The sequence below is a fragment of the Oncorhynchus nerka genome, unplaced genomic scaffold, assembly GCF_034236695.1.
Source record: "Oncorhynchus nerka isolate Pitt River unplaced genomic scaffold, Oner_Uvic_2.0 unplaced_scaffold_949, whole genome shotgun sequence".
Classification (NCBI taxonomy): Eukaryota; Metazoa; Chordata; class Actinopteri; order Salmoniformes; family Salmonidae; genus Oncorhynchus; species Oncorhynchus nerka.
The window spans coordinates 120321-145871 of record NW_027040361.1 but is presented as its reverse complement, the minus strand read 5'-3'; the positions used below and the strand labels follow the sequence as shown (position 1 = coordinate 145871).

Genomic DNA, 25551 nt, shown 5'->3' with positions numbered 1-25551 from the left:
CACTACTTGTATGGCAATCCAAGTTGTATTCATTATGCACCAAATGGAAGAAAACAAACAGGGAGGACAACTTCCTGGAATTGTTAATAAGCATTTGTGTTGTTTTTTATCCATTGTGTGCCCTGATGAACACAACTCTGTTGAAACTGCCAACTCCTGAGTATTCCAAACATTAAGAACACCTTCCTAATATTGAGTTGCTCCCCTCCCCTTTACCCTCAGAACAGCCTCAGTTCGTCGGGTCATGGACTCTACAAGGTGTCGAAAGCGGTCCACAAGGCTACTGGCCCATGTGGACTCCAATGATTCCCACAGTTGTGTCAAGTGGCTGGATGTCCTTTGGCTGGTGGACCATATCTGATCACACAGGAAACTGTTGAGCATGAAAAACCCAGCAGCGTTGCAGTTCTTGACACACAAACTGGTGTGCCTGGCACCTACTACGCCATTCAAAGGCACAAATCTTTAGTCTTGTCCATTCACCCTCTGAACGGCACACACACAACCCATGTCTCACCTGTTTCCTACACTGATTGAAGAGAAACTCAATGAAGGATCATAGCTTTCACCTGGTCAGTCTGTCATGGAAAGAGCAGTTGTTCTTCATGTTTTTTACACTCAGTGTAAGTCTGATTAGAATATACATTCCTCTCCTGAAAAGGACATCTTTCTTCTCAACAATAAAACGATCACCTTTATTACCAGCTGTACATGAACATGGTGCAGAAGGCACACTTGATTTTCGAATGTACATGACAAGCCAAAATGTACATAGACAATATTTGTCGATAGAAAAAAAACAATTTATTTCTGTATAGCAATTTAAAAAAATAAAAATGGAAAAAAACAGAATAAGAGAAGCTTCTTTAATTAAAATGTTTTGTTGTTTTCTGCTACTCAAAATAGTTAGTTTCTCTCTCCTCTGTATTAAATTCATGTCAAACTGCTGAAGTCACCAGAACTTCCATCTGGGTATGTCTGTTATTTTGTGTTTCATGCTATAGAAAACATTCAAAGAATAGTTCAGCGATTTTACATATTAAAAGATTTGTTTCTTTACCCTGAAAACAATCTATGGACAAGGGGAACGACTACAATCCACACTAAGTATTAGCAACATTAGCGTTTTGGGATCATTCCCCTGTCTAAAGCAGTTTAGCATGTGTTAAATATCATGCCCAAATCATTGCTGCCTCCTTATCCATAGACTGCTTTTTAAAAGGTATGGAAACATATGTCAAATCATTGAGCCATCCCTTTAACCACTGGTTGTGATCTATATCAGAGCACAATGCTCAGTGCACCAAGTCACCATGTGACATGCAGAAATATACAGTCAAATTAACACTTAAAAAAACTGGACATTTTCAAAACTTGAAATATCACCTCAAAGCCTTAACGGTTGGTTTTTAAGAAAGCAGATCTCAGAATGTGTTAATAATCCTACTGAAAGTGTTGACCTCTACTGTATTTTAAAAAGAACATGTATATAAAAGGGACAATGCCACTAAAACTGTTGTAGGGTCGACCATCTCGGGGCGGGTCGTATAAAAACAACTCATGAGTGACTGTCTTTGGAACTTCTCCTCGATTTCTCATAATCAGAGTCTCTCCTGCTGTGTTTGTGACGGTTCCCGTGGTCACCGTCGCTATGGTACCGTTCTTTCCTCCTCTCGCTGTGACCGTGTCGCTCGTCTTTAGAGTGGTGCCGGCTCCCTCTGTGGTGAGAAGAGTCTTTACTCCGGTCTCTCTCTCTGCTCCGGCTTCTATCTCGTTTCTTTCCCTCCTCTTGGCTGTGGTTCCGGCTCTTCTCTCCGTGACGGGACTCACTGTGGTGCCGGTGTCTCCCATACTGGTCCCGGTCCTCCTTCTTGTGGCCCGACCCAGGCTGCCTGTCCCAGGGGCTGCTGTACAGAATTCTCTCTGCTGCCCCCTTCTGGTCCTCTTTGGCAGCGGCGGATGGGGGCAGGTTCGGGTTGGACGATTCAGCGGAGGCAAACCTCTGAGGCTCACCACTGTAAGCTAACGGTAGCCCCCCGGGGAAAGAGTTGGGAGATGTGGGACCTGGACCAGGTTGAGCCCACTGTGTTATTCCAGCATGATTATGCATCTGTGGGTCGTGAGGTGGCGGGTACATCATGGGTGGTGGGGGGCCAGTAGGGTAGCTGAAGTTGGTGGGTAGCTGGGGCGGGTGCTGGAAAGGTGGCGGTGCGGTGTTTCCGAAGGGGGGGACAGGTGGTGCTGGCTGGTACTGGTAGTCTACAGGAGGTCCTCCAGGCTGGAGGGGGATGGGACCATAGGGACCAACCTGTAGTGGGACATGGTCTGGAGGTGGGCGTCTGTAGCCAGTCTGGTGGTGGTGGGAGGGGTATCCGTGTTGAGCTGCCATTGGACGATACTTCCTGGTGGTCAGGACAGGAACAGGTTGGGGGTGATCCTGTGATCCTGCTGATTGGACAGCAGTTGGTTCTTCAGTCATATTGGAATACGCAGAGCTTTTCTTCAGGATTCCACTCGGAAGGGGTTTTGGTGTGGGGACGCTTTCCTCAACAGAAGCGTTGGACGTGGCTGTAGGAGACAAGAGAGTAGGTGTCTTCTCTTCTTTGGATTTGTCCTTTTCGCACAACACCGAATCTCCTTTGTTTAAGGAGCCGTCTGTGTTGGGATCCGTGGAGAGGCTGGCCAGGAACGACTCTGTCGAGACGTCTGGAGGTTTGTCTTTCAGAGAGACCGACGGGCCACGGTAAGCCACGCCCTCCTCTTTCGCCAACGCGTTGTTGTTAACGGTAGACGTTTCAGCCAAGCTGGAAGACACAGGTTCCTCTGCTTTGACCGTTTTGGGTTCCCTCTTCTTGATGACAAAACCAGTCTGTCTATGAGCACCAGCGCTGGGACTCTTAGTGGTGGTGGAGCTTCCTGGAGTGGTTGCTGCACCTCCGTTAGCCTTGGAGGTCTGTGGAGCCGAGGGCTCTCGACCATCATCACCCAGCAGTGGAGGGTTACCTGAGGAAGGAAGGAGCCGAAACGTAAGGTTCAAAGACATGTTGCTATTAAGAGTTAAAAGTAAACAAAGCTTCAAATTGCAAAAGGTGTTGAAGTGAACACAGGCCTTTTATGTTTATGTTTACCTGAGAAGTCTGGCAGGGGCAGAAGCTCCCCGCCCCAACTACGCAACACCCCCGGAAGGAAACGTAGTGGTTGGTACCCCTCTTCAGTATCTTCACCTTCAGCTTTCTCAGAGATGTCTGTACTAGACTGTTCTGCTGTGACCACTTCTTCCTCAGCGGTGTTCAGCAATGGTATCTCTTCTCGGTCCCTTTCTTTAGTACTTGTAGCGCACAGAGAGGAGATGTAAGAGTTCTCCTCCTCCTCCCGGGTAACTTCTTTGTTGTTTACAGTAACCGTAGTCGCCGCCGTCTCGGGTTTGCTCTCCGGTATGAACCTGGCCGTTTCGTTGATGTCGACGGGCAGGAAGTCCCGTTTAGGCCTCTGGCGGATGATCAGACCCAGCAGGAGGTTGGGGCGGTTGTTTTCCAGTCCTGTTAAAGAGCAACACCGATGAAAAGCACAGTTTAAAATTGAAATAAAATCATAAAATACATTCAAACTAATTTCATAAATGGAACATTGGTTGGCCACACCCATGTATTATTTAGATTGCCAAATAATAATCTATTCTGAATGGACTAAGACAACCTAATAACATAAAGCATCATGATTTACATTGTGAGGATATTGCACATGTTCCTTCAAAAGGTAAATGGGGTCATGAATCATCATGGGTTGGTTTCCCAGACCCAGATTATTAGCTAGAGCAGGGATGGGCAAACTTTTTGGCTCGAGGGCCGCACATTTTTTGGAGGGACCAATTTGTCTAAATCTATTCGCGGGCCAGATAAAGGGCAGTTATTTAAAAATAGATAAGTCCATTATAATTTCTACATACTGGCCACATCTAAAACTAGATAAAGGAGTGTTTTTTATTTTACCAAAATATATATTTGAAAGAATTTATTCAAAACTCTCTCAGACGGTGTTAGCATTATCAGAAATGCTACAAAAAAGGTAGCACATCGTTAGTTCTTAAATAGACAGAAAAAGAAAAAACAGCTGCACCTACAGGGCCTTCAAAAAGTATTCACATGGCTTTTCCCACATGGTGTTGTGTCACTGGCCTATACACAACACCCCATGATGTCAAAGTGGAATTGGGTTTTTCCACATGTTGTTGTGTCACTGGCCTATACACAACACCCCATGATGTCAAAGTGGAATTATGATTTTCAAAATGCTTAGAAATTAATCAAATGTAAAGCTGAAATGTCTTGAGTCAACAAGTATTCAACCCCTTGTTATGGCAAGTCTAAAAAAAGTTCAAGAGTAAAAATGTGCTTAACAAGTCCCATAATAAGTTGGCTGGACTCACTGTTTGCAATAGTGTTTAACATGATTTTTGAATGACTACCTCATCTCTGTAGCCCACACATACAATTATCTGTAACGTCCCTGAGTCAAGCAGTGAATTTCAAACAGATTCAAAAGACCAAGGACGTTTTCCAATGCCTCGTAGAGAAGGGCACCGGTTGGTAGATGGTTTAAGCTTGGTAAAGTTATTATACATTGGGCAAGTTGGAACCGGTGTTTTTCAAATGCGCCAAATAAATGGACATTTTGGATATCGATGGAATTAAATCGAACAAAAAGGACCATTTGTGATGTTTATGGGACATATTGGTGTGCCAACAGAAGAAGCTTGTCAAAGGTAAGGCATGATTTATATGTTTATTTCTGTGTTTGGTTTCGCGCCTGCAGGGTTGAAATATGCTTCTCTCTCTTTGTTTACTGGGGTGCTATCCTCAAATAATAGCATCGTTTGCTTTCACCGTAAAGCATTTGTTAAATCTGACACGTTGGCTGGATTCACAACAAGTGTAGCTTTAATTTGGTATATTGAATGTGTGATTTCAAAGTTTATATTATTTTTTAATTTATTTGAATTTGGCGCTCTGCATTTTCACTGGATGTTGGCCAGGTGGGACGCTACCGTCCCACATATCCCCGAGAGGTTAAAACAACCAGAGATTCTGTCGACTGACTTCCCAGAAAATGGACTGGGTGATTTAAAAGAGAGACGACAGACATCCAAGCGTAAATGTGTGTTGCATTTCTAAATCCGAATGAACGGTTGTTAGGGTGCTAAATATCCATATGTATGATGAGCGTATTATTCAACTGTATGTACGGTAGTTGAATTCCTTTGGCTCTCTTTCCCCATCCCTTTTATTGTGTAACAAGTCGTCATATCGGGTTAATCCACTAGGGACTTTTCATTGCATCATGTTAATAATCAGTATTCAATACTATACTGTGTGCGTGTGTGTACTTCTGTGTGATTATTTCATTAGTTAGTAAATAATTAAGCTGATTCATCATGGAGACTAGGGTTTGTGCAGATTTATAAGATATTACGACGTACAGAATGAGACTGAAATAGGAGCAAATGATTAATGGATGACGGGTACGATATCGAGATTCTGATATTCTTGGGTTAAATCGGGAAACGGTAACTCGTTAAATAAACTTTTCCTGTGGTGCCCCAGATTAAATGAATCACCTAATAATTTAACGTGGTATGTAGTTATTTGATGACGAGCCGTCATCGCATTAATGGTAGTCACGTCACGACAGAATGGATCAACATTGTAATTACTCCATAATACCAATTTCAATTGACAGAGTGAAAAGGAAGCCTGTACAGAATACTGCAAAAAAATGGGGTAAAGCAATTAACTTTTTGTCCTGAATACTAAGTGTTATTTTGGGGCAAATCCAATACATTACACCACTCTCTGTATTTTCAAGCATAGTGGTGGCTGTGCCTTGTTATGGGTATGCTTGTAATCATTAAGGACTGGGGAGTTTTTCAGGATAAAAAAGAAACGTAATGAGCTAAGCACAGGTAAAATCCTAGAGGAAAACGTGGTTCACTCTGCTTTCCACAAGACAATGGGAGATTAATTCACATTTCAGCAGGACAATAATCTAAAACACAAGGCCAAATCTACACTAGAGTTGCTTACCAAGAAGACAGTGAAAGTTCCTAAGAGGCAGAGTTACAGTTTTGACTTAAATCTACCGATGAAAGTCAACTAATTATACTACTGTGTGAGCCATCAGACTAGAAAGAGCTTTGAACAGAGACAATTGAGCATGCTTTTCAGTCTAAGAGTAGGCTTGATCTGGGAAACCAGTACCAGATTAATCCAACATTCTTTTTTTATTAGGGTCTATTTGCCCAATATACGTAGAGAGTAGTTGGTTGTTACCTGGGCCATCAAAGGGAACCAATTGGTGTGGGACTTTCTCAATAGCACCCAAGGGGATGAGATACATGTCTTTGACTTGTTTCAAGTTGTTGGCGACCACGCCGAAGCGTTTACGGCTACTGAAGTAGGCATAGAGCAGAGTGTAGTGGATCTCATCCTCGTCGGTCTCAGGGGAAAAACGAATCAAACACACTTCCTGAGAAGATAACAAAATAAAGGAGGAAAGAAATTCTATTTAACTCCTCAGTTCCTTTAATTTTATACATTTATTTAACCAGGTGGGAAAGTTAATAAATTCCTATTTACAATCATTGACTTAAGTTTCAGGGAACATGTACAAGAAAAACAAATCTCAGACTACATTTTCTGCATTGTACCCCAAAACATAGCTACTATTCATCTCCAGTTCAGGCACAGATTGTCTTGGAAAGATGAATATACTTTTACTGCCCGGGCCACCCATATATAAAATATGTGCACACATGACTACGCTTTGGATAAACGTGTCTGCTAAATGGCATAATATTGGTATATCCTACTGGCACATCTTGAGTCTTGGCCAGGTCACTGTAAAAGCTTTTTATGACAACTGCTGATGTTTAAATTCATTTATCATATTTCAAGCAGGTCGGCCTACACTTTGAAGGTACCTTTGTTCCAGTGGCTCGGATCTTGTCCAGGTAGTCCCATACGATCTGTGGGGAGATCCTCCCACCCATCTGGAAACTCTCCGGCAGATCCTGATAACAGGGATTATCACCGTCAGCATTTCATCCCATTCATTGATTTTATAAAAAAAAAATTTTTAAACTTGTCATATTCCTTTGAGCATGGTGAAGTTATTAATTACACTTTAGATGGTGTATCAATACAAAGATAGAGACATCCTTCCTAACTCAGTTGCTGGAGAGGAAGGAAACCTCTCAGGGATTTCACGAGGCCAATGGTGACTTAAACAGTTACACGGAACCCAAACCGGCTGCGCGCGTGCGCCATCGTGCATGTATTTATTTGTCCTCTACTCCGACAATTAATCCAGACATAAAACGGCCAACCGAATCATTTCTAGTCATCTCTCCTCCTTCCAGGCCTTTTCATCGTTTAACTTATATGGTGATCGCATCTGAACTTTCATTGTATTACCACAACTACCGGCAAAACAGTTTGTCTTTCAGTCACCCACGTGGGTATAAGCAATGAGGAGATGGCACGTGGGTACCTGCTTCTATAAACCAATGAGGAGATGGGAGAGGCAGGACTTGCAGCGCGATCTGCGTCAGAAAACATGTCCGGTCTGGTCAGCATGTTAGAGTTTAGTGGATGTGATATGAAAAAACAGAGGGTGGATCAACCAAATTGTAGTTATGCCACAATACTAGCCTAATTGACAGAGTAAAAAATGAGGACGCCTGTACAGAATAAAAATTATTCCAAAACATGAATCCTGTTTGCAATAAGGCACTAAAGTAAACCCGCAAAAAATAAATTGGGTAAATAAATGTACTTTAGGTCCTGTATACAAAGCGTTATGGTTGGGGGCAAATCCAACACGTCACCGAGTACCACTATTCATATATTCAAGCATGGTGGTGGCTGCATCATGTTATGGGTATGCTTGTCATGGGCATGCATCATGTTATGGGTATGCATCATGTTATGGGTATGCTTGTCATGGGCATGCATCATGTTATGGGTATGCTTGTCATGGGCATGCATCATGTTATGGGTATGCTTGTCCATCTACGTAATATTGCAAAAATCAGAAACTTTCTGTCCAAAAATGATGCAGAAAAATGTATCCATGCTTTTGTCACTTCTAGGTTAGACTACTGCAATGCTCTACTTTCCGGCTACCCGGATAAAGCACTAAATAAACTTCAGTTAGTGCTAAATACGGCTGCTAGAATCCTGACTAGAACCAAAAAATGTGATCATATTACTCCAGTGCTAGCCTCTCTACACTGGCTTCCTGTCAAAGCAAGGGCTGATTTCAAGGTTTTACTGCTAACCTACAAAGCATTACATGGGCTTGCTCCTACCTATCTCTCTGATTTGGTCCTGCCGTACATACCTACACGTACGCTACGGTCACAAGACGCAGGCCTCCTAATTGTCCCTAGAATTTCTAAGCAAACAGCTGGAGGCAGGGATTTCTCCTATAGAGCTCCATTTTTATGGAACAGTCTGCCTACCCATGTCAGAGACGCAAACTCTGTCTCAACCTTTAAATCTTTACTGAAGACTCATCTCTTCAGTGGGTCATATGATTGAGTGTAGTCTGGCCCAGGAGTGGGAAGGTGAACGGAAAGGCTCTGGAGCAACGAACCGCCCTTGCTGTCTCTGCCTGGCCGGTTCCCCTCTTTCCACTGGGATTCTCTGCCTCTAACCCTATTACAGGGGCTGAGTCACTGGCTTACTGGGGCTCTCTCATGCCGTCCCTGGAGGGGGTGCGTCACCTGAGTGGGTTGATTCACTGTTGTGGTCATCCTGTCTGGGTTGGCGCCCCCCCCTTGGGTTGTGCCGTGGCGGAGATCTTTGTGGGCTATACTCAGCCTTGTCTCAGGATGGTAAGTTGGTGGTTGAAGATATCCCTCTAGTGGTGTGGGGGCTGTGCTTTGGAAAAGTGGGTGGGGTTATATCCTTCCTGTTTGGCCCTGTCCGGGGGTGTCCTCGGATGGGGCCACAGTGTCTCCTGACACCTCCTGTCTCAGCCTCCAGTATTTATGCTGCAGTAGTTTGTGTCGGGGGGCTAGGGTCAGTTTGTTATATCTGGAGTACTTCTCCTGTCCTAGTCGGTGTCCTGTGTGAATCTAAGTGTGCGTTCTCTAATTCTCTCCTTCTTTCTTTCTCTCTCTCGGAGGACCTGAGCCCTAGGACCATGCCCCAGGACTTACTTGACATGATGACTCCTTGCTGTCCCCAGTCCACCTGGCCATGCTGCTGCTCCAGTTTCAACTGTTCTGCCTTACTATTATTCGACCATGCTGGTCATTTATGAACATTTGAACATCTTGGCCATGTCAATTTGTAAGTCGCTCTGGATAAGAGCGTCTGCTAAATGACTTAAATGTAAATGTACTGTTATAATCGCCACCCCACACAGCCTGGTTCCTCTCTAGGTTTCTTCCTAGGTTTTGGCCTTCCTAGGGAGTTTTTCCTAGCCACCGTGCTTCTACACCTGCATTGCTTGCTGTTTGGGGTTTTAGGCTGGGTTTCTGTACAGCACTTTGAGATATCAGCTGATGTACGAAGGGCTATATAAATAAATGTAATTTGATTTGTCATGAGCATGCATCATGTTACGGGTATGCTTGTCATGGGCATGCATCATGTTACGGGTATGCTTGTCATGAGCATGCATCATGTTACGGGTATGCTTGTCATGGGCATGCATCATGTTACGGGTATGCTTGTCATGAGCATGCATCATGTTATGGGTATGCTTGTCATGGGCATGCATCATGTTATGGGTATGCTTGTCATGGGCATGCATCATGTTATGGGTATGCTTGTCATGGGCATGCATCATGTTATGGTTATGCTTGTCAAGGACTAGGGAGTTTTTGTTTAAAATAAAAAGAAACGGAAGAGATCTGCTTTCCAACAGATAATAGGAGACATTCACCTTTCAGTAGGACAACCTAAAACAATGCCAAATGTACACTGGAGTTGCTTACCAAAACCACATTGATTGTTCCTGGGTGGCCTAGTTACAGTTCACTTGAAAATCTTTGGTAAGACTTGAAAATGGCTGTCTAGCAATGATCAACAACTAGCTTGAAGGATTGTGAAAAAAATTTGTACAATCCAGGTGTGAAAAGCTCTTATAGTAACCCAGTTTATGTTAGAATTTTTCTTCAACTTTGGCAGAGTATTGTGTTGATCGTTGACAAAAGGAAATCTCATGAAATCAATTTTAATCCCACCTTGTTTCAACAACATTTGGAAAACTTTGAAGGCCCTGTATTTCCAAAACGTTGGTTTACTTTAATGTAGCTGTGAGCTAGATGTTGATAGCAACTGGCTGACTCATTTAGTGCTAATGTAACATCAGCAGGCTGGTAGTGCTAATGTAACATCAGCAGGCTGGTAGGGCTAATGTAACATCAGCAGGCTGGTAGGGCTAATGTAACATCAGCAGGCTGGTAGGGCTAATGTAACATCAGCAGGCTGGTAGGGCTAATGTAACATCAGCAGGCTGGTAGGGCTAATGTAACATCAGCAGGCTGGTAGGGCTAATGTAACATCAGCAGGCTGGTAGTGCTAATGTAACATCAGCAGGCTGGTAGTGCTAATGTAACATCAGCAGGCTGGTAGGGCTAATGTAACATCAGCAGGCTGGTAGGGCTAATGTAACATCAGCAGGCTGGTAGGGCTAATGTAACATCAGCAGGCTGGTAGGGCTAATGTAACATCAGCAGGCTGGTAGGGCTAATGTTAGCAGGCGGGTAGGGCTAATGTTAGCAGGCGGGTAGGGCTAATGTTAGCAGGCGGGTAGGGCTAATGTTAGCAGGCGGGTAGGGCTAATGTTAGCAGGCGGGTAGGGCTAATGTTAGCAGGCGGGTAGGGCTAACGTTAGCAGGCGGGTAGGGCTAACGTTAGCAGGCGGGTAGGGCTAACGTTAGCAGGCTGGTAGGGCTAACGTTAGCAGGCTGGTAGGGCTAACGTTAGCAGGCTGGTAGGGCTAACGTTAGCAGGCTGGTAGGGCTAACGTTAGCAGGCTGGTAGGGCTAACGTTAGCAGGCTGGTAGGGCTAACGTTAGCAGGCTGGTAGGGCTAACGTTAGCAGGCTGGTAGGGCTAACGTTAGCAGGCTGGTAGGGCTAACGTTAGCAGGCTGGTAGGGCTAACGTTAGCAGGCTGGTAGGGCTAACGTTAGCAGGCTGGTAGGGCTAATGTTAGCAGGCTGGTAGGGCTAATGTTAGCAGGCTGGTAGGGCTAACGTTAGCAGGCTGGTAGGGCTAACGTTAGCAGGCTGGTAGGGCTAACGTTAGCAGGCTGGTAGGGCTAACGTTAGCAGGCTGGTAGGGCTAATGTTAGCAGCCTACTTGGCTAGCAACCTTGGAAATGGGTTTGTAACAATAAATTCATCAAGTATTTGCTCGTGGTTACGTTTATGCCATCTACCCTTCAACGTGATAGTTTGTTGAGTTGTTAATATAAATGGGATTTAGATAAAGGCATTCCAGAACTAGAACATCTAAATGCTGTGTTGTAACACGATCACTTTCATGAATAAGCATTGGAGGATTTAAACACATTTACACTATTTAAAGCATTACATTTCATTAAAGCAAAACAAATATATGATGCATTTATATGAATTAATAAACATTTATAGGCACTTATACATATCTGTGTGCAGTTTTACCTCTGTCAGGTGGTCCAGGACACCTGATACAGGGAAGGCTTTAGTGAGGAGCTTGGCCACAGCAGGCATGTTGACAAGCCCTCTCCATAGAGGCTGCAGGTTGGACAGGAAGGAAGCCTCGCCATCTCTGCCACTCATAGACACTGACCTGGAGGCCAGGAAGACAAACAACTTTAGAATAACCCTGCACTTAATTCTGCTTTATTGGTCATTTAATAATAATAATAAACAGTACCAGTCAAAAGTTTGGACACACCTACTCATTCAAGGATTTCTTTATTTGTGCCATTTTCTACATTGTAGAATAATAGTAAAGACATCAAAACTATGAAATAACACATGGAATCATGTAGTCACCAAAAAAATAAAAAAATAAAAATATATTCAAAGCAGCCACCCTCTTCCTTGACGACAGCTTTGCACCCTCTTGGCATTCTCTCAACCAGCTTCATCAAGTAGTCAGTCACCTGGAATGCATTTCAATTAACAGGTGCCTTGTTAAAAGTGAATTGGTCTAATTTCTTTCCATCTTAATGCAATTGAGCCAATCAGTTGTGTTGTGACAGGGTAGGGGGGTATATACAGAAGATAGCCCTATTTGGTAAAAGACCAAGTCCATATTATGGCAAGAAAAGCTCAAATATGCAAAGAGAAACGACAGTCCATCATGACTTTAAGACATGAAGGTCAATCAATCCAGAACATTTCAAAAACTTTTCTTCAAGTGCAGTTACAAAAAACATCAAGTGCTATGATGAAACTGGCTCTCATGAGGACCGCCACAGGAAAGGAAGACCCCGAGTTACCTCTGCTACAGAGGATAAGCTCATTAGTTACCAGCCTCAGATTGCAGCCCAAATAAATGCTCCACAGAGTTCAAGTAACAGACACGTCGACTGTGTGAATCAAGCCTTCGTGGTCGAATTGCTGCAAAGAAACCACTATTAAATGGACACTAGTCCTTTGGTCTGATGAGTCCAAATTTGAGATGTTTGGTTTCAACCACCATGTCTTTGTGAGACGCAGAGTCGGTGAACGGATTATCTCCGCATGTGTGGTTCCTACTGTGAAGCATGGAGGTGGTGGTGTTATGGTGTGGGGGTGCTTTGCTGGTGACGCAGTCAGTGATTTATTTAGAATTCAAGGAACACTTAACCAGCATGGCTACCACAGCATTCTGCAGCGACACGCCATCCCATCTGGTTTGTGCTTAGTGGGACTATCATTTGTTTTTCAACAGGACAATGACCCAACACATCTCCAGGCTGTGTAAGGGCTATTTGACCAAGAAGGAGAGTGATGGAGTGCTGCATCAGATGATCTGGCCTCCACAATCACCCGACCTCAACCCAATTGAGATGGGTTGGATTTTTTATTTATTTAACTAGGCAAGTCAGTTAAGATCAAAGTCTTATTTACAAAGACGGAACAGTGGGTTAACGGCCTTGTTCAGGGGCAGAACGACAGGTTTTTAACCTTGTCAGCTCGGGGATTCGATCCAGAAACCTTTTGGTTACCGGCCCAACTCTCTACCTGTCGCACCACAGGGTCGCACCACAGGATGAGTTGGACCGCAGAGTTAAGGAAAAGTAGCCAACAAGTGCTCAGCATATGTGGGAACTCCTTCAAGACTGTTGGAAAAGCATTCAAAGGTGAAGCTGGTTGAGAGAATGCCAAGAGTGTGCAGAGCTGTCGTCAAGGCAAAAGGTGGCTACTTTGAAGAATCTAAAATCTATTTTGATTAAACACCTTTTTTGGTTATAACATCATTCCATGTGTTATTACATAGTTTGATGTCTTCACTATTATTATACAATGTAGAAAATAAAAGTGAAACCCTGGAAGGAGTAGGTTTGTCCAAACCTGACTGGTACAGTATATTTTCTAAATACATTTAGAATGGCCGTGTACCTAACTCAACACCACTTTACTTTGTATGACTACATTGATAGCCTTTGTGATTCTATCACAAGGACGAGAATGATGAAGTACAATATGGCCACTGTGCTTTGCCTTCTCTTTGGGTTGTAGGCCGTGTTCCTGGAAAATGACTAACATCTGCGGATGTAAACAGGGGTGATTGACTGTTCTGGGTAATTGACTGATTGATCCACATACCTCCCCTTGTAGTTGGAGAAGGTTTTGGCGCTGAGGAGGCTCTCCTCTAGGACTTTGAGGTGAAGGTCGTCGTCCTTAGCAGATGAGGGTGTCTCTCCCTCTGTAGAGGTAGTGGTGGCAGACAGTGTGTTCGTGGTCTGTCCCTCTGTAGTGCTGGAGGTAGTAGACTGTGTGTTCTTGGTCACTGCCTCTGTAGTGCTGGTAGCAGACCGTCTCCTCACTACACTAGTGGCCACTTTCACCACTTTGGTAGGAGCCTCCTCCACAGGTGGAGCCATACGACCTTCACCAATTACAATTCCATTTAGTCCAATACAAAACCACTGGTAAGACTTGACTTAAAGCCACAATCCTGAGTTTGTGGGGCACATTTGGCATGTTCACCTTCTCTCCTCCTAATCCATCTCCCCCTACTTCCATTCTATCTGATCAAGCATAAAACACATATCTATAGTACTTCCACTATCCTTCAAAATAAATGCAGAAACTGAAAGAACAGAATCAGGGGCTACCTGTGCAGATCTTACAGTTGAGGTCAAACAGGTGAGTCTTATGCAGACTGGTTGTATCTTGGAAAATATTGACGCTCTCGGTTGTTGTCGACAACGTCTTCTCTTGGGGAACTTCCACTGGCTCCTCTGTCACTTTGGAAGCAGCCACAGGCTCTGGCTGGAAGAGTTCAAACAACGACAGTGAGAGTTCAGAAGAAATGTATGGACACAGGATAAATTGTATTTCCTTGATTCCTCATTGTGCTCTCCGATGCATGTTGAGGAGGAGGCAAGGATAGACCAGGGTGTGTTAATTTGAGTAAATACAATTGAAATTCACCCAGAAATTAATAAAAAAGGTCTGAACTATTTCTTAGGAAGAGGACATGCTCAACTCTAAATCCTGCAGAACCAATAATCCAGGAGGTCCATAAAGGTGTTAACAGAACATCTGCAGTATGTGGGCCTGTCTGGTCATGTCCCTTATTAACCCAGCTTCTACATTTATAAGGACTATGACTAGAGCTGTGGTGGTAACACGGTCACAGTAACAGCATTACCTATGACCACCAACTATTCTACAACCCAAAATAAAATCAGACATTTTAAAAAAAGGACCAGAACTCACTTGAACAAGAAGCGTGGTGTTTCTTTACATGAGCTGTGTCTTACCTCGGGCTCTATGGCTTCTGGTGCCTTCCCAGACTCCTGGCTCTCAATCTCTATCTCTCCTTTGTGTGTGATCTTGGTGATGGGTCGCCTCTCCGCCTCTCTCTGCTCCTTCTCAATCATCTCAATCGCCTGGGGGGGGGGACAAGAACATATTAGTGAATGAATCTCACACAGAAAGAGCAATGATCACAGTCCATTTTGGTGAAAGGTTATTGATAGTTCAGGTCACACAACCCGTTTTAACTTGTCAACAATAAATCAATATGATTTGGTATGATGACTAAGTTTAACTTACAGGGAGGTGTGATGAACCAATAAGGTAAGCTACATTCATTCTACAATGCCTTTTCTATACAGTGTTTTTAGGGCAGCTTTACCAGACAGAGATGAAGCCTTGTCATGGAATAAAAACCATACTCAATAGGGGCTCTCCACTGAAAGTCCTATTTAGTCCAGAATTAAGATGAATCTGTCTGGGAAACCTGTCCTTACAGAACTAGTCAAATACTTTGGAGGAGGACAGGCAGGCGGTGCGTTTTAGTGTTGGGGGAGGACAGGCAGGCGGTGCGTTTTAGTGTTGGAGGAGGACAGGCAGGCGGTGCGTTTTAGTGTTGGGGGAGGACAGGCAGGCGGTGCGTTTTAGTGTTGGAGGAGGACAGGCAGGCGTGCGTTTTAGTGTTGGAGGAGGACAGGCAGGCGGTGCGTTTTAGTGTTGGAGGAGGACAGGCAGGCGGTGCGTTTTAGTGTTGGAGGAGGACAGGCAGGCGGTGCGTTTTAGTGTTGAAGGAGGACAGGCAGGCGGTGCGTTTTAGTGTTGGAGGAGGACAGGCAGGCGGTGCGTTTTAGTGTTGGAGGAGGACAGGCAGGCGGTGCGTTTTAGTGTTGGAGGAGGACAGGCAGGCGGTGCGTTTTAGTGTTGGAGGAGGACAGGCAGGCGGTGCGTTTTAGTGTTGGGGAGGACAGGCAGGCGGTGCGTTTTAGTGTTGGAGGAGGACAGGCAGGCGGTGCGTTTTAGTGTTGGAGGAGGACAGGTTTTAGTGTTGGAGGAGGACAGGCAGGCGGTGCGTTTTAGTGTTGGAGGAGGACAGGCAGGCGGTGCGTTTTAGTGTTGGAGGAGGACAGGCAGGCGGTGCGTTTTAGTGTTGGAGGAGGACAGGCAGGCGGTGCGTTTTAGTGTTGGAGGAGGACAGGCAGGCGGTGCGTTTTAGTGTTGGGGGAGGACAGGCAGGCGGTGCGTTTTAGTGTTGGAGGACAGGCAGGCGGTGCGTTTTAGTGTTGGAGGAGGACAGGCAGGCGGTGCGTTTTAGTGTTGGAGGAGGACAGGCAGGCGGTGCGTTTTAGTGTTGGAGGAGGACAGGCAGGCGGTGCGTTTTAGTGTTGGAGGAGGACAGGCAGGCGGTGTGTTTTAGTGTTGGAGGAGGACAAGCAGGCAGTGTGTTTTAGTGTTGGAGGAGGACAGGCAGGCGGTGTTTTAGTGTTGGAGGAGGACAGGCAGGCGGTGTGTTTTAGTGTTGGAGGAGGACAGGCAGTGTGTTTTAGTGTTGCGTACGTGTCGATTCTCTCTCTGTCTCCATGCAGCCAGCTCCTTTGAGGCCAGTTCCTCAGGACTCATCCTTATCAAAGTGCCAGGAGAAATCTCCCCTTTCAGAACCCTCTTGAATAACACCTGAAATACACAAGTTATAGTCATTTATACTCAAGTTATAAAGTCACATAGCTAGATGAACTGATATCAAAATGTATTTTAGATCATGTTTGCGTTGTATATACGTTTCATGTAGTTAACGTTCAAAACGCATATCATTTCGAGACCAAGTACCTACTACAAGCTGGGACAAAATGCAGTATAATGTCCATAAAATGTCAGCATCAAAGAGTCAGTATTGTCTAAAAGAGAATTCATTGCCTCAAATTTGTTAACATGACTTACATTGTTTTTGGTGTCTTTGAGGTTGAACATCAAGCTCCGGTACTTGCTCTTGTATTTGCAGTCGGTGTCTCTGTAGAAGGCAAACAGCTCTCTCTCAGTCTTCTTGGCCACCTCAGCAGCCTTCTCTGGTGACGCCTGGAAATCAGACTCCTTCAGCCTGAGACAATGTAGGGCACAATAGAGGATTACACAGGAGGAAAATAGAGGGTCACCACCCTTCTCTACAGGCAGATACACTACATGGCTAAAAGTATGTAGACACCCCTTCAAATTAACAGATTCTGCCATTTCAGCCAAACCTGTTGCTGACAGCCATGCAATCTCCACAGGAAAACACTGGCATCAGAATGGCCTTACTGAAGAGCTCAGTGACCTTCAACATGGGACCGTCAGAGGATGCCACCTTTTCAACAAGTCAGTCAAAGTTCTGCCCAGCTAGAGCTGCCCCGGTCAACTGTCCGTGCGGTTATTGTGAAGTGGAAACGTCTAGGAGCAACAACGGCTCAGCTGCAGTCATAGACCACACAAGCTCACAGAATTGGACCGCCGAGGGCTGAAGCGCGTAAAAATCGTGTCCTCGGTTGCAACAATCACTACCAAGTTACAAACTGCCTCTGGAAGCAACGTCAGCACAAGAACTGTTCGTCGGGAGCTTCATGAAATGAGTTTCCATGGCCGAGCACTACAGCATACAATGACATTCTAGACGATTCTGTGCTTCCAAATTTGTGGCAACAGTTTGGGGAAGGCACTTTCCTGTTTCAGCATGACAATGCCCCCGTGCACAAAGTGAGGTCCATACACGAATGGTTTGTCGAGATCAGTGTGGTAGAACATGACTGGCCTGCACAGAGCCCTGACCTCAAATCCATCGAACAACTTGGGGATGAATTGGAACGCCGACAGCGAGCCAGGCCTAATCGCCCAACATCAGTGCCCGACATCTCTAAAGCTTTTGTGGCTTTAGTCCCCACAGCAATGTTACAACATCTAGTGGAAAGCATTCCCAGAAGAGTGGAGGCTGTTACAGCAGCAAAGGGGGTGCCCAACTCCATATTAATGACCATGATTTTGAATGAGATGTTCGACAAGCAGGTGTCCACATACATTTGGCCATGCAGTGCATCATCAGACTGTTATAATGGTTATTAGACGAAACAGATTGTTGTTAAGTTACTGTTATAACATGTTTAATGACCTCTTCAGGAGGATGTCCTTCAGGGCGTCACGGACGCTCCGTCTGATCTGGTCAACAGACACCGGTTTCTTAGAGGAGGGAGACGACACCTTGGGCCTCTTGGTCTCCTGTTTGACTGACACTCCTAACGGGACACAGCCACAGAGAGTAGGAGACGTCGCAGAGTAGGGCATGTTCATTAGGGCACCTTGTAGTACAACATTTTAAAATGTGTTTTTTTTTTTTCAATTGAAAACAAGCATTTCTTATTGGACAAATTAATATATTCCCTCCCCTTTTACAGTTTCATGCCTACTGAGCACGACTCCTGTGAGGGACATGGACAGCAGAATGTAGAAGCACACAACACACCTGATTTCTGCGTAGAATCTTTTACTTCAGTCGACTGTCTTCTTTCCACAGAGTCCTGTTACAGAGTGAGACACAGCATATCGCCTCAGTGAGATTTTAAATGATCTTACAAATTCAATTGTATATAAAATGATTGTTTTTCTCGTTGGGCAGGGGGTTGTGCATCGTGGTGCTGAAAACATAACCACCATTTTAAAATGTCAGACGTTGAATAGAATCACCATGGTAACCTAACACCCTTCCATCCATGTGTACAAATGCAGGGAATAAAGAGGAAGTGAAAAGAGGTCAACCAACCCTTGAGTAGTGCCAACACTGGCTTTCATACATATCAACTGAATAAACTGAGGAGGACAAAATCTGCACCACTACATTTAGTCAATGGTAGGGCTTGTTGAAGATTATGCGCCTAAAACATTTGGGTGTTGAATTTAAGATTTTGACAACAGATAATATGCATATAAAGGTTTATCATCCAAACTCTTCTCATAGGCTTTAATATCATAAATATGCACTGACCCGATGGTAATCCGATGCTACAGCTGCATTTAAGATTATTATAATATTCTAATCCGGTATTCAGGCCTACATTAAATTTACAAAAAAATGAATGATAATTAAAGCATGCATTGCAGGCTACTAGCAGAGTGAACCTTACCTTTCTGAAGGGCCTGACTCCCCGGAGGTGACAGGATGTGGGGACGGCTGTTTCTGCTTGGCGGCCATCTTGTTGTCCTGGGTCTCAGAGGGCTTCTGCTGTCCCTCTGCCCTGGCCTCCCCCTGCACAGCACCGCCTGGCTCCTAATGATGAGAAGAAGATAAATAACATGAAATGTTATTATTATATTTAACCACAAGTTCAAATAAACTTTGAGATAGTGCAACTTAAAAATCAATCCATTGACCTTGCAGCACTTCAGAGAAACACACTCCCTTCTCCATTAAAAAGTCCATTAAGATCTAAACCTATTCCTAGTGCAGTAGAAATCGATGAACAGACCTTGGTGGTGGTGTACTGGTCCTTGGTACAGCACTGCAGACAGACATACTCCTGGTCCCCCCCTTCCATCTGCTTCACCTTGGCCAGGTCCAGACCAACACAGTCCCCATGGAACCAGTCATCACAGTGCCCACAGCCCACCATGAACCTGAACAGAACAAAAACAGACGGACAAACAGACACGGATGCACAAAACAAACCTGTTTAGAAGAACACAAGCTCACTTCCCAGGGAATATCCTACTTGTTCATTGTGGTAATTTAGCCCAAGATGTAACAACTTAGTAATAACAGGTTTACAATGTTGCTTAAGTACTACATTGTATATTCAGCTCTAATCACTTTGGCGCAAAGAACATAATTCTTACTTGTTACTATGTGGTTTATTGCACAATCCACAGTTCTTGTTTGGATCCCACACAACGGTCTCACTATTTGCAGGTTCCTTGTCTGGTCCCTTCCCAGATTCTTTAGCCTGTTCTTCTTCACTGGTTTCCTTCTTCATGACGGCAGGAGCGTTGTCGGGGATGAAGAGCTGTGGTTCCTCCACGGAGATGCTTCTGCTGACGTTCCTGCTTCTCTGTTTCTGAAGACTCTTGTCTGGCTTCTTCACTTTAGGCTCGTCTTGCTCCTCCTCCTTCTCCTCCTCCGATGTCTCCTTCTGAGGATTGGCACGTTTACATGGTGTCCAGCCAAACTGGGGTTGTGGTTGGGTGTCGGCCACGTGAGAGTTAGACGGTTTGGTTGTAATCGTCGTCCCGGGCGACATACCAGGAGGACGCTTTCCAGACGGCAGTGTTTTTTTGACCGGACCGCCGCGGCCCACGTCAGGTAATCTCTGCTTTAGTTTCACAGGACGTCCGTCCTGCGTCCTCTGAATCTTAGGGCCGGGTTGAGCTGGGTTGAATTCACCTCGCCTTTTCAAGGACACGATGACTTGTTTGGCTTTCATTTCGTCCATCTTGTGCATGTTGCCTCTCTGGTGGAGCTTCTTCCCAGGGCGTGTTGTTGGGTTCCTTTGGGCCCCTTACCAGCTAACAGGTGCTTGTTCTTAGCGGAGGACAGTGCTGACAGCTTCAGCTTAGGCTGCTGCTTTTTGGCTGGATTATTAGTGGTAGGAACTTTGCTGTTTGGCAGGTGCTGCTGCGCTGCTTTCTTGATGCCGGCATCTTTCCTCACCTCCGCTGAATCATGCTTCTGAGAATCACTTTGGTCGTGGAGTTTGGTCTCGACCAAGCAAGGACTACCTGGAAGCGCCCCGTTGGAGGCCTGAACGTCATTGGGGTTGACGTAAGGTCCGAGCCCTAGGGGCAAGTCGTCAGCACAGTACTTCACGAAGAGCTGAGCAGCACCCACGCCCCCTCCACTCCCTGCAGTGGGATTCTGTATGTGTAACGGTTCCTCTTGTACCATAGTGTATTCCATCCCTTCACCGTACAGCGAGCCATCCTCATAACATTCGTCAGTGTTTTCAGCTGATGTGAAAGCGGTAAAGGAGGGTCCCGGGAGAAGCTCGATTTTGAAACCCCCGAAAGTGACCGTCAACCTCTGTAACACAACGACGGGGTTCATCGACGAGCCCAAGTCAAGGTCGTTGATATTCACCCTGCCGCCACCCAGGTGAAGCTCTCTCCTTAATTCATCAGCAGTAGTGATCTTCTCACTCAGAGTGGACTTCTTTCTAGGTCTCCCAGGTTTTCCTGGGGGCTTTTTGTTGTTTGAAGACCCTCTGCCTGCACTTCGCTCTGGAATTTAAAGTCACACTGACATTTGTCATTTGACAATATAAAAAGAAGCAATAAGGCAACCAAAGTGAATTCTAAACTAGGCACATCAACTTTTCATACTAGGAAAATGAAAGCGTGGGGGGGACCTTGAATTTGCATGGCTTTGTATTTAGTGTCCTATCTTGTCAATGATAATAGCTGTATTTAGTGTTAATCCCAGTAATGCTCCCGGTGTAGTCCTATTGACATAAAGTCCTCTCCCCACCGGAGACCAAGGTTCAATCCCCGCTCCAACCCTTCAAACTGTTTCTCCCACCTGCCTGTCTCCCCGCTCCAACCCTTCAAACTGTTTCTCCCACCTGCCTGTCTCCCCGCTCCAACCCTTCAAACTGTTTCTCCCACCTGCCTGTCTCCCCGCTCCAACCCTTCAAACTGTTTCTCCCACCTGCCTGTCTCCCCGCTCCAACCCTTCAAAATGTTTCTCCCACCTGCCCGTCTCCCCAATCCAACCCTTCAAACTGTTTCTCCCACCTGCCTGTCTCCCCGCTCCAACCCTTCAAACTGTTTCTCCCACCTGCCTGTCTCCCCCGCTCCAACCCTTCAAACTGTTTCTCCCACCTGCCCGTCTCCCCAATCCAACCCTTCAAACTGTTTCAACCACTTGCCTGTCACTACATAACAGCACAAAAATAATATATACATAAAATACACTCCATTGTAAAACGGAATTGTTGCTAACCTGGGGTAACTCCTAATGCGTATTTCCTGGGTCTGCCAACAGACCGTTTGACTGGCGGAGTCTCTGTACCAGCCAACCCACCACCAGCGGTACCGAGGATGCCCTCTGTTGCACCAACATCAACATCTGCAACTACTGGGGGAGAGAAGATTAGAGATTAAATAACTTAGATTTATTTTAGAAGAATTAACAAACATCAGTAGTTACAAATAGTGGTTTCTATAAACACCCGTCGACATAGCTTGTACTGTCAATTGAAGTCGTACAAAAGTAATTCTCACTACAAATACCTGTTGCTTCGGCGATCTGGAAGTTGGCGTCTTCATTATCTAAGATATTGAAGTGTGAACTTGCAGATCCAAACATGGGATCTTTATCACTAAGCATGTTCCTCAGTGAGTCTCCCAGCTGGTCGACACCTGTTCCAAAGTCATTACTCGCTTCACATTCCAAGTTCTGCCCTATCAGCATGGAGTCATCCAACTGGTCACTGGGAATCAAATGGTTGAAAGTGTCCACTACATCCATGAATGCTGTTCCCTTCCTGTCAGCTCTGCAGGAATAAGAGGATAGGGTATTAATAACATAGGCTACAGTACAGACAACAGAGATGGCTCAGATTCAGAACAATCTATTTCAATCTTCAGACACTCCATATCAAATAGGTCCCCTATACAGAAGGAGTCGACAGCCATGTAGACAAGATAGCTAGTACATTAACTTTCATGACATTTCTAAAAACAGTTCCCGTGCAGCAAATGCAACATTGACAAGCTAAAGTTAACTACCCTTATTCAATAACAATCAATGGTGGATGACACTGGACTTGTGTTGGACATTTGGGGCAGACAAGAATGGCTGAAATAGTAGATAGCTATTGCTCATTCAGCAGCTAATGAGGATCCTAATAAACGAAAAATATTTCAGAAGAACATCAGTTAGCTAGCCAGGCTACCTTGCTATATTATATGACGTTGCTAGCTAGGTAACGTTAGCTAGCAAATTAATGATAAATTAATACTTACTGTCAGGACTGACAGCTCCAGATAACTTCATTACAGGACTGCAAACACAATGTGTTTAGCTCCGTTTATGATATCTAAAAAGAGTCTAAAACCAAAAACTTTCATCAGAGTGGCAGGAATCAGATGCAGACTGGTGCACTAGCTCGGGGTCGTTAGCAGCTAGCTACTTCCAGTTAGCATAACAATCCAGCTAGCTAGCGTACCTTAACGTAATTTACTGAGGGCGAAGATATGCATTTGCGCCAAAACTACTTCATCTTTATGATTAGCTAATTGATGCTACCAATGGATGCATGTGTGCCATATGAATGGCAGCCTTCGTTGTAAAGTTAGCTAGGCTAGTCCTGTAACTGCAGCTAACCAGTTACTGTAGCTAACTTAGCTAGCTGGCAAACAAACTAGTGCAGGCCTGACAGTGACATGATAAGCTTTCCTTAAAAGCACTATTCCCATAACAAAATATTTAACTACTTGGTCGTACAACCACAGAATACACGTAGTTAGTTCAACATGCACAACAAATCATAGCTTATACAAATAGTCTCGTTTAAAAACAAATAGGGAAGCTAGCAAATGTACATATTAGTTAGTTATCCAGCAGCGAGAACATGATAGGCCGCGAGTTTGTTTGTAGCCTGCAGCTACCTAGCACCACTGATCACGCCCCCTAATTCGTCTCATTGGACGCCTCCACTGAGGACGTTTCAATATTCACAGCGACATTCGTGTATAATGGCACTTACATTCCTCTACTGTGTCAACGCCACTGCATTCCGGAGCGATTCTAGTAGCTTTACACAGTGTTTTAGCTAAATCCCCGCCACTTCCTCGCTGCGCACCGCCGCCATTCGCCCCTGCCTCCTGCAAGCTACTCCGAAGATTTTAATAACTAACCCAAGATAGATCACCGCGTGTCGTTTCCAATGGGAGCTCATGGGTCATAGTGGACAGAACAAGCAAGGAGGAGGGCAGAGCCAAGAACGAGCTAGGAAGATCCCATTTGCTCGTTCCTGCATGTAATTTACATATTTCCGTTGGGGAACTCCTACTTTGTGAAGTGCGCGTGTACAAAAACTAAATTCGCCCGAGCACTCCTTCTAAACAACACGATTACAAAAAACTTTGACAGAGGGTAAAGTTTACACATTCTAGTTTTGGGAACAGACAAATGTATTTAAATGTTTAATCGAAGAGAACATTTCTAGAATATCGGTCAAAATCTATCTTCTCCACTGCCGGCCACTGGGCTTCCTTTCTCCACCATAGTTGGTAGTGATTGGAAATGCAAAGCGGATGCTTCACATTTACACATCTGGTGAAATATCTGTCTCATTGTTATTTTTGTGGCTACTCGGGCAAGAGACGTTGGTGTCACATGCCTCGTGTTTACAATGGCTCACGCAACAGGCGTCAACATTGCGTGGAGTACAGCGTACAGTGTTGATCATTATTCAAGCAACAAGGGCCTTTTTACATCAGCAGGAATTACTTCTACAGTAGCATAATCCCAGTACTCCAAATAGCAAGCAGAAGCACAGTAGCCAGGAACAATTTCAGTTAGTACATTGAAACTAAGAGACGAACCAGTGTCAGAGGGGAGGCCCTCCGGTGGTCAACGCATATAGCAGACAATGAAAGCCCTTGCAATATTCGAAGATGACATTTCTCTAAAACAAGCAATAGGCTACATGTGCACCACCAAGTCAAATCAAATTGTATTTGTCACAGTCGCCGAATACAACTGGTGTAGGTAGACCTTACAGTGAAATGCGTAAGTACAAGCCCATAACCAACAATGCAGTTTGAAGAAAAATAAGTTTGAAGTATTTACTAAATACAAAAAAATAAGAAAATATCTATATCTGTCCTATATCTCTATCTGTTTTATATCTGTTCTATATCTCTATATGTTCTATATCTCTTATCTGTTCTATATCTCTATATGTTCTATATCTCTATTTGTTCCTTATCTTTATCTGTTCTATATCTCTATTTGTTCCTTATCTATATCTGTTCTATATCTGTTCTATATCTCTATCTGTTTTATATCTGTTCTATATCTCTATATGTTCTATATCTCTATCTGTTCTATATCTCTATTTGTTCTTATCTCTATCTGTTCTATATCTATATGTTCTATATCTCTATCTGTTCTATATCTCTATCTGTTCTTATTTATCTGTTCTATATCTCTATATGTTCTATATCTCTATCTGTTCTATATCTCTATATGTTCTATATCTCTATTTGTTCCTATCTTTATCTGTTCTATATCTCTATCTGTTCTATTCTCTATATGTTCTATATCTCTATCTGTTCTATATCTCTATCTGTTCTATATTTCTATCTGTTCTATATCTGGTCTTTATCTCTATCTGTTTTATATCTATTCTATATCAGGATAGCCTAGTGGTTAGAGTGTTGGACTAGTAACTGAAAGGTTGCAAGTTCAAATCCCTGAGCTGACAAGGTACAAATCTGTCGTTCTGCCCCTGAACAGGCAGTTAGTTAACCTACTGTTCCTAGGATGTCATTGAAAATAAAAATTTGTTCTTAACTGACTTGCCTAGTTAAATAAAGGTTAAAAAAAATATATATATTTGTT

The 25551-nt window shown here is 44.3% G+C and overlaps 1 protein-coding gene across 1 annotated transcript; it reads right to left on the bottom strand.

Moving 5' to 3' along the window:
* Positions 1-681: 681 nt before the first annotated feature.
* Positions 682-23859, bottom strand: LOC135570660 (PHD finger protein 3-like). Its single transcript, XM_065016612.1, is given in 21 exon segments — positions 682-3003; positions 3129-3539; positions 6327-6522; positions 6977-7066; positions 11697-11844; positions 13815-14097; positions 14327-14483; positions 14978-15106; positions 16527-16643; positions 16908-17064; positions 18106-18229; positions 18457-18511; positions 19115-19137; positions 19140-19257; positions 19457-19604; positions 19824-20454; positions 20457-21200; positions 21922-22056; positions 22212-22474; positions 22947-23031; positions 23690-23859. Coding segments are annotated over 19 exon segments (5349 nt in total). The 5' UTR covers positions 22450-22474; positions 22947-23031; positions 23690-23859; the 3' UTR covers positions 682-1558.
* Positions 23860-25551: the final 1692 nt, after the last annotated feature.